Here is a 14504-nt window from a genome sequence, read left to right as displayed (position 1 = left end):
TGGAGAAACATCAGAGAGCAGCAGCGCTGTGTTGAGGAGGCTCGCAGCCAGCAGCTGCAGAGGAGGGGCTGCGTGGTGCTCACCCAGGCTAGCGGAGGGAATAGGGGCTGTTTTTAGCAAAGAGAGCAACCGGCATGCGTGCCACTGACACATACACGTCTTCAACTTTGGCTGTCATGTATAATACGCCTCCTGCTCCACCTCCGCAAAGGATCGCTGGCTAATATTTAATTTTTTCTCCTTCTGTTTAATTGATGAAGAACCGGAGATTTCATGGATCAGTCTAAATACCTCAGAGAAAGTGCAGGTATTGTAGCTTTTTATTCTCTGGCCTGAACAACAAGAATCCAGGAGGCAGCATGAGCTGAAATCCATCCAGCAGGCTGGTGAGATGAAATGACCTGCTGCAATAAGCTGGCAGGTGAATCAACCTGCTGCACCTGATGATGCCTTTATCGCACTCCTCAAATTGCAAGTCCTACTCACTTGATTCACAGGAGGAATCTTCCTAAGAAAAATTGCTAGGAGTAAGACGGGTAGGGTATGACTCTTGCCATGTACAAACTGTATAGGAACACTGGATAGTGATATTAAGTAAAAATTGCCCTTCAGCTTCTTCACAGAGAGAGAGACAGAAATTGAAGCACTGGGGAGATAGAAAATACCGTGAAGCCTCGGTTAACACAATTGTAGAACCACAGCACAGTAATGGCAAGGAGGGTTTTTTTTAGGGTTCTTAATTTCGCTGTGATTTATCTCGTGGTATCCCCTCTGAGTAATCAGCCAAATTTATTCACTTGTTTTGCCAGCGAGCGCAGTTCCACGTGGCTGCCCTCCAAAACCAGAAGCAGCAAGCTGCGGGGTGTCCCGGCTGTTCAGGTAGCGGAGGTTTGGGAGAGGTGAGCTCTCGGGGCCTCTCTCCATCTGCCAGGCTCCTCACCAGCGCTGCCTTGACTCGGGCAGGTATTGTCAGCTCACCTGGGTGTACACCAGGCTCTTTATCCTTGCATTCTGTCTGTGCAGCCAGCGCTGTACGCCTCGAGATCCTCGTGATGGATCTGGAAATCTTCCTGGATTATCTATGCTGAGCATCTGCCCCCCAGCTCACAGCCCCAGGGGACGTGGCAGGGGCCAAACAGAGAGCCAGAACAACACAATAAAGGTGTTAGCAAGCAGAAGGCCACCTGCCTTTCTGCCCTCTTTCCCCACCACCAGAAAGGGTGCTGTGGATGGTTATGTGGGAAATGCAAGCTGCAAGCACCTGCTGAACAGCTCCAAAGAGCACAGCTGCGTTTAGGTGGCTGGGCTGAGCAATCTGAGCAGAGGAGAGCTGGCACCTGGCTTGCTTACTGGAGACCAGGGGTGAGAGAAGGGTGTGTGGCTTTCTTTCACTGGCCATTTGATTTTTCACACTCCAGCAGAACCCCAGTGAGATCTCTTTTATCATTTATCTCCATAAACACACACGGCTTTGCATTTGCTTGTTCAACCATTGCTGTGTGCTCACGTGGCACTTGTCCCACTCACAATAAGAAAGGCAGGATTCAGGTAAAAAGAAATCCTGTCGCATTTGGACGTTCCCTGAATGCCAGGTGGGTGTCCTGCTGCTTTCTGTGCTTTTCACCGTTCTTGGACAGGAGAGTTGTGAACTTCCTGAGCGCTTTTCCTTGGCTCGTGTCATTAATGCTGCCCAAACGTGCCATAAACATCAGCTAATGAGTCGTCACAGAGATCCTCTCTGAGCAAGGTGACGCTGCTTTGCAGCCGGCTGGATGAGATGGTAAATAGCTTAGGAAAAACATCTCCTCTGCGCTTTGGGAAGCCAGTATGAAATAACTGTGTACCCTCAGAGTACTTAGCATGGCTAATATTTAATATCTTCAAGAGCAGCTCTTGCTGCTGACTTTCAAGTACTTGCCTTGTCAGCCTGAACATGCTTTTCACGCCCGTTTGTGATTAAAACGTCGTTAAAGCTCCGTCACGTAGATCACTGGCAAAAGTGGCTGTTTGCACGCCAGCGGCTCAAGTGATCCGTGCTTTTAATTGCTTGTAGAGAGGAGGGGAAACAACAGCAGCTGTTCCTGTTCCCAAAACAGCTCTCACGGCAGTAGGACAATGTGTTTAACTCTGCTGCAGCTCCTCGTGCAGGAACTGTCCTGACCAAGCACAGAAAGCACCGTGGTGGGTCACGGCCTCCCGAGGAGCTCTCAGGTCAGGGCCAGATGAGCCCTGCTCTTCATGGACACCACAGGAGAAGCCAGCCCTGTATGGACCCAGGGGAAGGTTTTTTATGGTGCCATCCATCCTGGAGGAAGCTGACCAGAAGCTTTACACCTCAAAATAAGGAGGCAGTGCTGAGGATGTAGCATGAAGATTCACAAAGATTAATTTTTGAGAGGTTTCATGGCACTTGAAGCCGTGTCTCAATTAGGCGCTTGAGTTTCTTTTATTACCATACTTAGTTGTCAGCTGAACGCCAGCTATTTGCCCCAGGGCAATTGCTTGTTTTTGGCAGGAAGATTTTTATTCATTTATCTTTCTGCGTACCAATTACTTCAGGATTTTCTGCCCTGCCCCATCCTGGGGACAGTTTCTTGCGCAGTTACTGAGCCCATTTCTGGAGTCTCAAGACCCCCCTTGCTTTCCCCTCCAGTAAGCAAGGACCTCTAGCCCTAAACCAGTTCCTAACCACCCTGCTCTTCTGTTTTATTGCAGGCCTTCACATGATCACCCTGACAGAGCCATCAAGTAAGAGCAATGGCCAAGCTTGCTCTTTGCATGCTGGCTGAAGGACTGGGGTGGGGTGGTGAGGGGCAGCCTGGGGAGGGGAAATATTTGGGGGAAGAAGGGGCTGGTGGGGGTTAGAATGAACCTGATGCGTGGTATGGAGAAGCAGGTAAGTGATGCTCAAGTCATGGCAATAAGTAACTTTGCTGTGGGCGCAGGAGATGCTGCAAAGCAAACAGGGTGGGAGCATACTGCGTGATGCCATGGGCAGCTGATACCAAAATAGTGCTCACCAAGGAGCTAGTCCTTGTCAGCGGCTCCCCTGCCTCGTCCTGTGGTTGGAAGCAGCAGGTCCTGGGCTAAGTCAAGGTCTTCCTGTGCTAGTGAACCAGTATTGTCTTATTTCCCTTCCTCTGGGCTTGTCAGGAAGCAGTGGCTTCTGTGCAGCTCGCTGCAGCCCTTGTGTCTGCCACCAGCAGCCTGTTCCTCGTGTCACCACAAGGTCTATTGCTCCAATTAATTGTTATCTGGATCCCAGATCACTCCCTAGCTGGAAAAGCGTCTTCCAGATCCAATTTTCAGATCCAGAGAAAGCAGACAGGATGGGCTGGCTTGTGAGAAAACTTCAGTGGATAACTGAGTTGATGTTTTTAATTCCTCAATCCATTTCGCTCCTTCAGCAGTGCTTCTTTTCAGCTCTTGGGTTTCTCATTGATGGTTTCATGTAGTTAAAACACTAACCTGTGGATTTGTTTTTCCTGTATTGTTCTCATCTTGGCCATTTAATAGACAGCTAGGGAGACAACCAGTGCATTTGAATCCTCAGTTTTATTGTCCTGGGGAGACACTGCACAGGTGTAGAGATTCACATTTTTCAGAGCAATTTGTTTCTGTTGACATTTTTGGCCAGTACGCAGGGTAAGTCATTGCTGTGATAATTGTCTGCCTTCCCTTTGTATCCTGTATTCGATCAGGGAAGGCAGAGAAAAGGGCAGTAGTATTTCTTTGAAAAATACAAAGCGATCACATGGACATGGAGTCATGAATTCATGAGAATTATTTCAGTCACGTTGTGATGGCTCATGGTTTCCACCCTCACGTTGTCGCCCCTCAGCAGACAGGCACCATGGAAGAGAGAACTTTACAGAGCCATGGTGATTTTTCAGGGGCAGGGGTCACAAGCAGCGATGGTTTCGATGCTTGGATGCATCCGATGCTGTGGTTGCATTGAGCAGGCCCCACCCAGTACATGAACGTTTCTCCCTGTGAGGGCAGTCTTTGGCTGAATGAACAAAACAAAATCAAAACAAAAAAAAAAAAAAGGAAAGGAAACAGAAGCTAAACAACTTGTCCAAAATTCACACAGCTTTGCAAAAGCAGAACAAATTGAGAACACAGCTCTGAAAACCTTTCCCTTTGCACAAACACACAGTGTTTTAAGTAGGACCATGTGGCTTCTCGTTATCTGGAGAACCAGTAAGCTGGCATAGCTGGGGGAGAAGCTGGCCCCTGGCTTTTCTCTGCTTTGCTTCTTTTGCAGCAGGAGACAACGTACTCTTACGCAGCAGAGTTGAGCAGGATGTTGTGAGAATGGGAATAGGGGCAAAAGGAGAATAACGGAGAAAAAACAATCACCAAAATATTTTTCAGGACATCCCTGCGGGTGCAAGGGGTGTAAATGTGTACTGGAGCGGTGGGTCAGAGCCTCCCTGCCTGCTGCTGTGCTATTGCAGCTTGTACACAGAGCTCTACCTCTGCTGGTACCCCTGCTCGGCAGGCCTTCTGCCTTTACCTCCTAAAAGTGAAAATGTTAGTGAGAAAGCAGACGATCCCAGAAAAAAATGGCTGTACGGGAGCAAGTGCAAAGCACGCGTTTCTCTTAGGCCACAGCAGAAAAGCTTTCCCCACCCCTTGTGCCAAATTTTTCAGGTGTTAGCTGAGGATGCCTATATCCACGGAGCGCACCGTGGCTCCAGAACTGGGGACTCCAAAGTTGCTTAGGGAAGGTTATTTTGGGGAGGCTGAGAAGGGTAAATTTTTGGGGGAAGCGCTGACACTTATATGTTGACCTGAAAACAATATTTCTTTTGCACATCCAGATGTTGTCGTCACCGAAAGCAGTCCTGGAAACAAGAAAATACAAGAGGATACGATCCATTACTCCAGTGAGTATTGCTACTTCGTTGTCTGTCCTCTGAGTTTTCAGTAGATCAGCATGGTTTTAGATGAGCGACTGGAGTAGCAGAGAAGTAAAACTGGCAACGTGATTTCTGTCCATACCAGGCTGTGCGCCCTCTTACAAACCCAATTTAACTGCATGTTATTAACCTCATCCCAAAGAGAAAGAGAACTTGGCAGGTTGACGCTTCTCTCACTGGAGAGTGGTGCAATTATTCCCAAGGACTGAAGTCAAAGTGATAAAATAGAGAGAAGAAAAAAAAAAAGTGAACAGAGTCATCCCCTGTGAGAGGAGACAAAAGGAAACACGTGAAACTGTCATTCACATACCAGTATGAATACTTATTACACAAATACGTTGTTATGACTATACTACATGAATGTATTGCCCATTTTGTCACGGGAGGGTGGGTGGAAAGAGAAGGACTGGAAGTCCTCTGCAAAGTCCTCAAGCACTCAGTATTTACACGGTGCATGTCACTTAGTTTTTTATTTTACAGTTACGTACTTCTGGGGCAAGAGTGTTACTGCAGATCCGATATTTCCTACCAAAAGCACTGGCTCAGCAAAATACGTTTGATGTTTTTCTACTCTGAACTTGTCTCCAGGTTCTCCCTCTGGTTCCAGAGACACTCTTCTGTGTGAATGTTAAATATTAATTGCATCAAGAGCCAGTGTAGATGCCACTTCAAAACAGGGGGCCAGCAGGAGGGATGGTGCTAAGGCTTTGCAGCTTCCCCAGCATGGGGCGGAGGCCACCAGGCTAAATACAAACGTGGTCGATGGCTGCCAGGAAAAAAAAAAAAAAAAAAAAAGACAAATGGGGAGAAACTGGGCTTTGATATTTCCCCAGGAAAGCTTCTCTTCATGACATAATTCTTTCCTTTTTGCTTCTTGGCTGGGAAACACCTGTCAGGAAATGGCAGATGGTGGGAAATAATAAAAGGGAAGAAATGTCCTCATTTGAAAAGAAGATCTTGCATTTTCTCTCCCTGGTTGTGAGTGCTGTGGGGAATGTTGCTGAATTATGTAACTCCTTGGTGTCTTTCTGGGCGCACGATGCTAAAAGAGAAATAATAGCTTTAGTCGCTGAATTTCAGATCAGTCTTGCTTTCCAAAACAAAAAAAGAACACCAAAAACCTCTGCGTGCATCCAAAAATTGTTCCTGCAGCAGGGCAGTTTCACAAAAACCTTTGGGGGTGATCAACACCGGGGGTGAACCCTGCGGATGTAGATCAGGGTGACTGGTCCCACCAGGGCAGATGGTGAACCCTCACTCTCCTACCTGGAGCCCACCCAAATCCTCCCCTGGGTGAAACCAGCACCCTGGGGTGTGGAGTGGATGCTGGGGCGGGCCGAGGAAATCAGTGGGGTTTGGTGAAGGGGATGCGGCAGGAGGTGCTGGTGGTACCTCTCAGCCAGGGCAGAGGCAAGCAGCAAAATGATGTTCTCCTTCTTTTGCAGGCGTTATCTTGCCAGTCGTCATCACGTTGATAGTCATCACCCTCACTGTCTTCTCTCTGGTGGCTTTGTACAGAATCTGCCACAAGAAAACTCCAGGTATTTGGTTTGCTTTCTCTCAGCAGTAGGAGGAGAAAAAATAAAAGGAAAAAAAAAAAAAGCAGTATGCTTCGAATTACTCTAAGATCTCCGGGGGCTTTTTAGATTACTGTAACCATAGATGCTGCAGCAGTCTGACAGGAAATCTTGTATTTCAAAGTATTTTGCCTAAAGTGGGAAAGTAGCACTTTATTTTCAAAATCACTAGGAATAACAGAGGGAGCAAAAATGTCTGTGATTTTCTGGAGAATATATAATGCTGTAAAGCTTTTTGTTCGGCCCTTTGCAGCTGCGAAGAGCTAACAAACAGCTGTGCTAACACAATCAGTCAATCAGGTAGAGAAAGAGGGTGAAAATAAGTTTGGAGATACTGTTCAGCAAAATCACCTTATGTTCATTTTATCTCTGTTGCAAATACAGGCAAAGAAACATCAATGCTTTCTTTTAGGAAATACCTGATATACAAGTATAATTTTTTAGTTACAGTATATGCATGGGTACAAAATTGCTGAGCAAGCAGTACTTTCAGAAATAGTCATTTTTGACAGATAGCTAAAACCAGCACAGGCTTTGCTGCTGTCCATGAAACGTTGAAGGTAATGGGGACATAATCCCATTAAATTCCAGTTACCAAGTTTTTCAAATTGTTGCCAGAGTGGGCCACAGGAGAGTGCAATTTGCTATTAAGTGGGGGGGAAAAATAAAGAAGGAAAAAAAAAAAAAGGCAAGCATGTCTGAATTCAGACTGTGAGCTGGCATGAGTTAGGAGATCTGTGCAGAGCCTCAACAGTGAAATCAGTGGGGCCTGGAAATACAAAATCACGACGGGGTGTGGAAGCTGCAGAGCAAGGTAAGCAGCGTGCTGCCACCAATTTAGCCAATGGCAGGGAAAACCAGAGCCAAGCAGAAAGCAGAAGGTGTGATGCCCACTGAGGAAATTACCGAATATTCCGAGGGAAGGGGTGAAGACATGAGGTGAAGGAGGTTTCCTTGCCAGCCTCCCCCACGCACAGCCGCTAGCGCTTGCAGTGCTAGCAAATTTGCCTGAAAAGGAGAGGAGGCAGCCATGGCTCTCTGCCCTCCTGCCCACAGGGCTCGCTCAGCCTGGCTGGTGTGCAGCCCCCCATGCCTGGGGATTAGAGCTAGCTCCACGCCTCTCTTGTAACCCCTGGCCCCATCCATCTGCCCACATTCGGGTGTAAGAAGAAAAACTGCTTGGTGGGTGCTTCATTTTGGGGAGAAATGTGTTGCTTGCTGTCTGGGATGACAGACTGCCCTCCCAGGGGTGAGAACCACCAGGGCATGCATCCCCTCTCACCCTCTGCCTTTTAGCTGGGTTGTTACGTGCTCGAGAGCTGCTGCCTGCTCACCTCCTCCGTGCCTGCGGATTTGGGAGCTGCAGGGAAAAACGTGATTTCTGCAGCTCCTCTGCCTGCACCGAGGGGTTTTCCTCTCCCTGCACAGTCACCACACTGATGGCACATGGGGCATGGTGGTCTTTTGGGAGGGTGCAAATTGCCATGCAGGCCAGTTGATCGTGTGAATGTACTTAAAGCAACACTGAAAAATCACAGCTAAGCCTTCTGCCAGCAACAGCAATAGCTGTGTCTAAATGTTTTGTTTAATCGAGTCCTATCAGCCACAATGACCCTAACTCTTTTTCTTCTTCCAGAGAGACAAGAGAACGGCACTGAACAGTAGGTTGAATCCTGTCTCTGCCTTGCTGTGGGGTGCTTGTGAATGCAGCAAACTCTGCATGCGATTCTCTTTGGTCTTCCTCTGCTTAACCACAATAAGCAGTTGCTGTCCAAAGAGAAATATGTTGTTGAAAGGGACGTGCTTGCAGTTGCTGTACACCTGTATGCATGATAAGCAGCTGTTCCAGCATGGACAGAAATTGCAAGGGGTTCTTTTGAAATGGATAAACTTACCTTGTGTTGTGCCATCTTTTTTTCTTTTCTTTTTTTTTTCTTCTCATTTTCTCTTGCTTTATTCTGGATTGAACGCAGAGTCATACAATCTATCACCTATTTTAAGAGAAAAGTCCTTTTCAAAGAGATTGGCGTGCAGTATTTGCCATCTATAAGATTCACGCATGATCCCAGGGAAAGCCCATTTCAGGCCTCCAGATCGTGATCTTAGAGCTGTGTTTAGCTGACCAGCTTCCCAGAGCTGCACACTCACTGTGTCTAAATGTCTCTGACTCCAACAGGGCCCAGCTGGATAAAGAAGGTGTCAAACTTCTGTCTGTGAAGATAACCGCTCCCGAGACTGGTGAGTGTTTCTTCTGTGTGTCCGTGTGTGTGCCTCAGGGCCTGGAGAGGAGCAGTTCTGGGGTGTCATTTGCAATAGCAAAACCATCTTCAGTTCCTCTCAAGCCAAAGTCACTCAAAACAATTCCTCCACGGTGCAAAAACGAAACAAAACAGGCTGGGAGCCTGCCGAGCTGCAGTGCAGCTGCACTGTGTGTGGTGTCAGTATTTGGGAGTGAGAATACTGCCATTATAGGGAAAGTCATTTTATTAACTCTTCTATGGTAAGTGACCTACAGCTGTGCACGTTGAGGAGCAACTGAGATTGTGACATTTATCAGCTGGATCTGGCTAGAGAAGGGCATTTGGGGACTGTTAATGTTCCTGCGGCCAAAAGGTTTGGGAGCGAGTGCTGCCATCCTGCACCCAGCCACCCTGTGTATTCAAAATCCTACTCTTATTACAAATTCTTCTCTCCCGTGCTTGACCAATCCAGTTTCTTACAAAATGTGTGTGTAATAAAATAAAGGGAATAGAGGTTATAGTTAACATACACAAAGGAAATCAAAATCTCATCTCTGGTATCTAAGAGAAGGAGATAGATATTGGTTCTGAAAGAAAGAAAGAAGCACAAAATAGGACTGAGGTAGAACAAACTTCTGACTAATCTGATTCACAGCTATCTAAACAACAAATCTGAAACTTCTCATGGGAATTCTTCTCGTGGTAAAACCCATGGCAGCTCGCTTCCTCAGCTGCGTAGTCCACCCTTGCTCCCACTTGACCTGTAGAAGTCCTCCGGGAAAAACAGTCTCTTACTTTATCCATCTTTTTAAGGTTTCTGCTCCCCCGGTGACATTTCAGAAGTTGCTCCATAGATGCTCTCCTCTTCCTCTAAATCCTCAAGGAGTCCGCTGAAACACAAATGTAAATGACTCTGGTGGATGCACTTTGTAGTTTTATGATTTGGGAAACTAAATATTTTTTCAGTATACGTCTTTGGGAACGGATGTTTAGCTCTGTTTTAAGGGGCATGAAGTGGGCACATTTACACTAAAGTCATGATATGTCTTCTGAAAGCTGAACGTAGTCTGAGACTAGAATTCAGAGACATTTTTGGACTGATTCTGCCCTCATACAGCTTTCAACAACAAAGTAACTTCACTGGCAGCAAGAAAGTTATTGTGTTTTGCAGCAGTGTAAATGAGAGAGCACCCAGGCACGGTTTTTCACAAGATGAGGTCTGGTGCCTGTTAATCAGCTGCTGGTTCACCAAGTATCTGAATTTCTTCCATCCAGAGGATGCTTGATATTCTTCTTTACAGAAGTGTGATGTATGCATGCTATAATTGGAAGGTATGAGTCAGAGCCACTTACAAGACAAGATTCTTGCCCTCTTCTCATTAATACAATTCATATTTAAAACAGCTACCATTTTCTCTTGAATTCTTACATCTTTATAGATTTCAAAATTAAACATGCTTTCACTGAGTCCTGCTTTTCCACAGCTTTTGAGAGACACTCGGCTTCTTAAATTAAAAACACTCTGAAAGAAAGGCCTGTTTCCTTCCAGAAATATCCCTCTCTCATACAGATATTTTCAAGTTATATTAGGGTGCCTGCCCATTTGACTAAGATTTACTTGCTTCGTTAAAAGCTCAGGGAGAAAAGTAATCATTTATTAATGGTACAGGTGCACCACAACATGGGAGATGTCCAACTCATCTGGTCTCTCTTGCAACTAGTGAAACCACTTCTCTACGTATGCTCCTCTTTTTCCTTTTTAGATATATAAAAACCAGCTCAACGGAAGGGTGAATTCATAGCCTAAGTATTTTGGAAGTGTTACAGCTGCCTCTGGTTGTATGTACAAACAAAATTCTAAAAGGTTTTGACTAAATTGAGTAATTTCTTAAGAAAAGCCTCACCTTCACAGCTAGACCTTCATCATCCTCTTGCCATCACTAGGCTGCTCCTGTTTCCTGAAGATGAACACATGCACAACAAAGGTCTGCACTGTCATGTACTCAACTGAAACTTTATTAACCAAAGTCGTATTTTTTTTTAATTTTTACTTTTATTATTTCAACAGAAGGTTCTGTTCTTGTCTGAATGTTCCAAAAATGTTGAGAAAAGACTTATGTACAAAACATGCAAGGACGTAATCAGCAACTGTGCTCAGACAGGTAACCTAGAAATACCTTGTGCCAGTGATGTGTGTGGCGTAGCTTGATCAAAGCTTGTGGCAAGTTTAGTCTTGCCTCACCTAAAAACTGATTTAGCTGCAGATAGTTGAAGGAGATGTATGTGTCCGAAGGGCTATTTATCCCATCTGTCTGGGACATGTACCTTGAACTGGAATGAGGTGACCTATGGAGGTCCATTGCCTACAAAAGGATCCTATTTCAGGACTTCTAAAATTAGGTTCTGACCATAAATTAAAACAAAAAGAAAGGCTCCTTTTTCAGAAGCAGAGCTGAATTAAATTTAATCGAGGGTATGATTTCAAATACCCACAATTAATGTGAAAGAATACAGGAAAAGAACAGGGCTGATTAAGGCTGGGCCAAAGTAATGTATTTTAATGGAGCAATATCGTCAGGCACATCACTAGGTAAAAGTGAGCTTTGTTATTCTCATTGCTTAAAGCTCTTGTTAGAAAGATGAACTTCCTGATGGCTATGAGTTCTAAGGCACTACTGGTTAAGAAGTGATGTAAAGCAAATAAAACAGAGAGACAAAACTAAACATTTTGATTTTTATTTTTTATTCATTTACTTTTGCCAGTGAACTTCAGCACTCGATGCAAGCACCTGTACGTTCATCGTGTGTGAAAACTCAGCTTGGATAAAAATGCTTAGGATACTGAATCTTCTCAAAAGTTTTACACTAATATGCAATTATAGGGCTTACTACAGCCATTCCGTGTTGACTGTATAGGCAAATTTAGGGTGGCTCTTTCCAGGGAAAATAAATGGTCTTCTACAACACAGAACTCCAAAAAAAAAAAAAAAAAAAAAAAAAAAAAAAATTTACCTGAAAAAATAGTTCTTATTAGGGATTCATTATAGCCCACAGTCCTGTGCGTTTGGCTTACAAGTGGTAGCTATACTTGCTGTGAATGTAGGCTGAAGGATTTGACGTGATGACTAAGAGATCAATGTCATGTCCATGATGTTAATGATAAAGTATTGCCTATCACAGAAACATACCTCACTTTTGCTGTAATGGTTTTTGCATATTTCACTGAAAAACAGAGTAGGTATTGACTACCTTTTGGGACTTACACAAAATGAGGAACAGAAATGAGGCTGAGGAGTAAAATTGGGGTAAAGCTACTCCTTACGTATGAATTATGCACAACAGAAATATTGCTACCTGAGTAATGATTTGACAACTTTCTTTTCTGGCCCTTACCTGGAGTACCCATTCTGAAATGTATCAAGGAACAGTTCCCTGTTCAACGTAAAACCTCACAGGAATGTGGCAGGTAACATATTTTGGAGTTGTTAGGTCTGATCCCTGGTGTCTTTGTATAAGGTGATTCATTAGGACATGTTTTGTAATCGATGTGAGTTTGTTTGTTGTGAGATGTGGTTTACGTGGCTTGTAGGGATATCATCTGTTCTGTGTTGAACTTGCTGGAAGGATATTAAAAGTGTGCCAAAGATGATGTGGCACTTTTGGTGAGACACCTGCAATAGAAGGTGGTCCTGTAGGATCACTGAGTGAGAGGGATCTTTGTTATATCATGGCATAGAGTTAATTTTCTTTATAAAATCTTGTACGGTACTGTGTTGGGGATGTTTGAGAACAGTGGTGACAACACACTGCTGTTTTAGTTGTCGCACAGCAGTGCTTGCACAGGGCCAAGGACATTTCAGCTTCTCGTGCTGCCCTACCAGCAGGGAGGCTGGGGGGGGCAGAAGCATGACAGCTAGCCCAGGCTGGCCAAAAAGGATGCCGTGCTCAGCAATAAAAGCTGGGGTAAAGAAGGAGGAAGGGGGGATGTTCGGAGTGATGGTGTTTGTCTTCCCAAGAAGCCGTTTCACTTGGTGAGCTCTGCTTTCCTGGAGGTGGCTGAACACCTGCTTTCCAAGGGGGAGTAGGGAACAGGTTACTTGTTTTGCTCTGCTTGCGGGCATGGCTTTTGCTTTACCTAGTGAAGGATCTTTAACTCAACCCATGAGTTCTTGCACTTCTACCTTTCTATTTCTCTCCCCCATCCCACACGGGGGGAGTGAGCGAGCAACTGGGTGGTTCTCAGCTGCCTGCTGGGTTAAAGCTCGGCTTCTCAAGACACGTACTGTAGGCACAAATGAAATTTCAGGTGTCACTAATAAAGCAGAGAAAACGTTCCAGGAAAACAAGGGTATTTGAGGAAAGGCGTACTCCCTGCCTGTAGCTTTTCATAACGTGTCTTGGGTGCGTTGCGTGCACAAGACGAGCTACCCACCTGGAAGATGGTGGAACCCATGACATAGATTAACTGGACCCCAGTGCTTCAGCCACTTTCGAGATGATCCTGCATGTGCCTGCAGCTGCTCAGTGTTCCTCTGCACTCCCTGAATTTCCAAATCCCCCTCTGCCAAAGCTTTGAGGATTCCTAACCTTCCATGTCAGCAGATGATGGCTGTGACCGAGCACCAAAATCAGCAGAAAACAAGGCAAAAACCCTTGTTCTCATTCAGCACAAGAACTTGCCTTTGCCACGGGAATACACGTGAAGTTCAGCACCTGATGAGACACCCCGCTGTGTTGCTGGGGTTTGGGCCTGGAAAATCCCATGCTCTTCTGATGATGAGGTTGAATGATGACATCTTCATCAGCGCTGAAGCCCGCCGGAGTTCAAGAAGCTTTTGGACAGTGCTCTCAGACACAGGGTCTGATTTTTTGGGTGGTCCTTTGAGGACCCGGGATTTGGACACGATGATCCTTGTGGGTCCTTCCCAACTGAGATATTCTATGACTCTGAATGCTGAGACTGTTTAATCATGCTATCTCACACATCAAACCATACATTTGGCTGTGGTGGAACAGGAAAAATCTCGTCAGGGAATTATTCCTCCTTGGTTTCTGATATGCTGAGTACATCAGAGCATGGACTGTGGCTTCTAAGAAGGTAAGAAACCTTTATTTTTGCCTCATTAGTGACTCAGCCCAGGGAAACTTACTCCTGCCAGAGGGAGTAGGGCATGTGTAGGGTATGGCTCCGCAGGGGACTGTGGGGCTTTTCTGCATGCATTGGTAGTTTCATCTCTCTCTCTCTTTTTGTCTAAGATCCAGGTGGATGCACCTAGGAGCTGGTGAAGAAGCTCTAGGTCACAGAAGCTTCCCTTGCCGCCTCCTCTCACTTGCCAGATAAACGAAGCAGGTCAGCAGAGAGCAACCTGCTGGTATGCTGTGTGCTTGGAAGTGGTAAGAGCTGATGTTTCCTCTCATTTGAGGATAAAATATTGATTATTTCTTTGTCATATTATCAGCAGTACTCTGTGTCCTATCTTTTCCCTGCAGGTAGAAAACCTAGAAGCTGCTTCATAGAAAAAGGTCCCCTCACAACAAAAAAAAAATAGAGCAAGTATCTGCTTCACTTTCCTTCTCTTTCTTATTTTCTCACACTTGACTTTTTAAACCTTAAATTGTGCAATGACCTGAAGTTGTGATTTCTTTCTTTATAGAAATGGAAGAACAAACTTCCCCAGCTCCTTACTACTCATGGCTTGATTCAATGTGTGTTTACTTGCACTACAAAGCTCGGACTGCACACAATTCCAGCTGAGACTTTT

The 14504-nt window shown here is 45.3% G+C and overlaps 1 protein-coding gene across 17 annotated transcripts in view; it reads left to right on the top strand.

Moving 5' to 3' along the window:
- EMCN (endomucin) overlaps positions 1 to 14504 on the top strand; it is a 77634-nt gene that overhangs the window by 45787 nt on the left and 17343 nt on the right. For 13 of the 17 annotated variants that reach the window (XM_068681808.1, XM_068681799.1, XM_068681801.1 and 10 more), the window contains 5 exons: positions 2716 to 2748; positions 4827 to 4892; positions 6371 to 6466; positions 8139 to 8163; positions 8679 to 8740. In XM_068681808.1, the coding sequence (XP_068537909.1) occupies positions 2716 to 2748; positions 4827 to 4892; positions 6371 to 6466; positions 8139 to 8163; positions 8679 to 8740 (282 nt within the window). Of the gene's footprint in view, positions 1 to 2715; positions 2749 to 4826; positions 4893 to 6370; positions 6492 to 8138; positions 8164 to 8678; positions 8741 to 9555; positions 11460 to 14504 lie in introns of those variants that run through there. The other 4 variants (XM_068681809.1, XM_068681812.1, XM_068681814.1 and 1 more) reach the window with 3 other exon arrangements.

The sequence above is a fragment of the Anas acuta genome, chromosome 4 (assembly GCF_963932015.1).
Source record: "Anas acuta chromosome 4, bAnaAcu1.1, whole genome shotgun sequence".
In the NCBI taxonomy this organism is placed as follows: Eukaryota; Metazoa; Chordata; class Aves; order Anseriformes; family Anatidae; genus Anas; species Anas acuta.
This window is presented reverse-complemented; position numbering and strand designations above follow the sequence as displayed.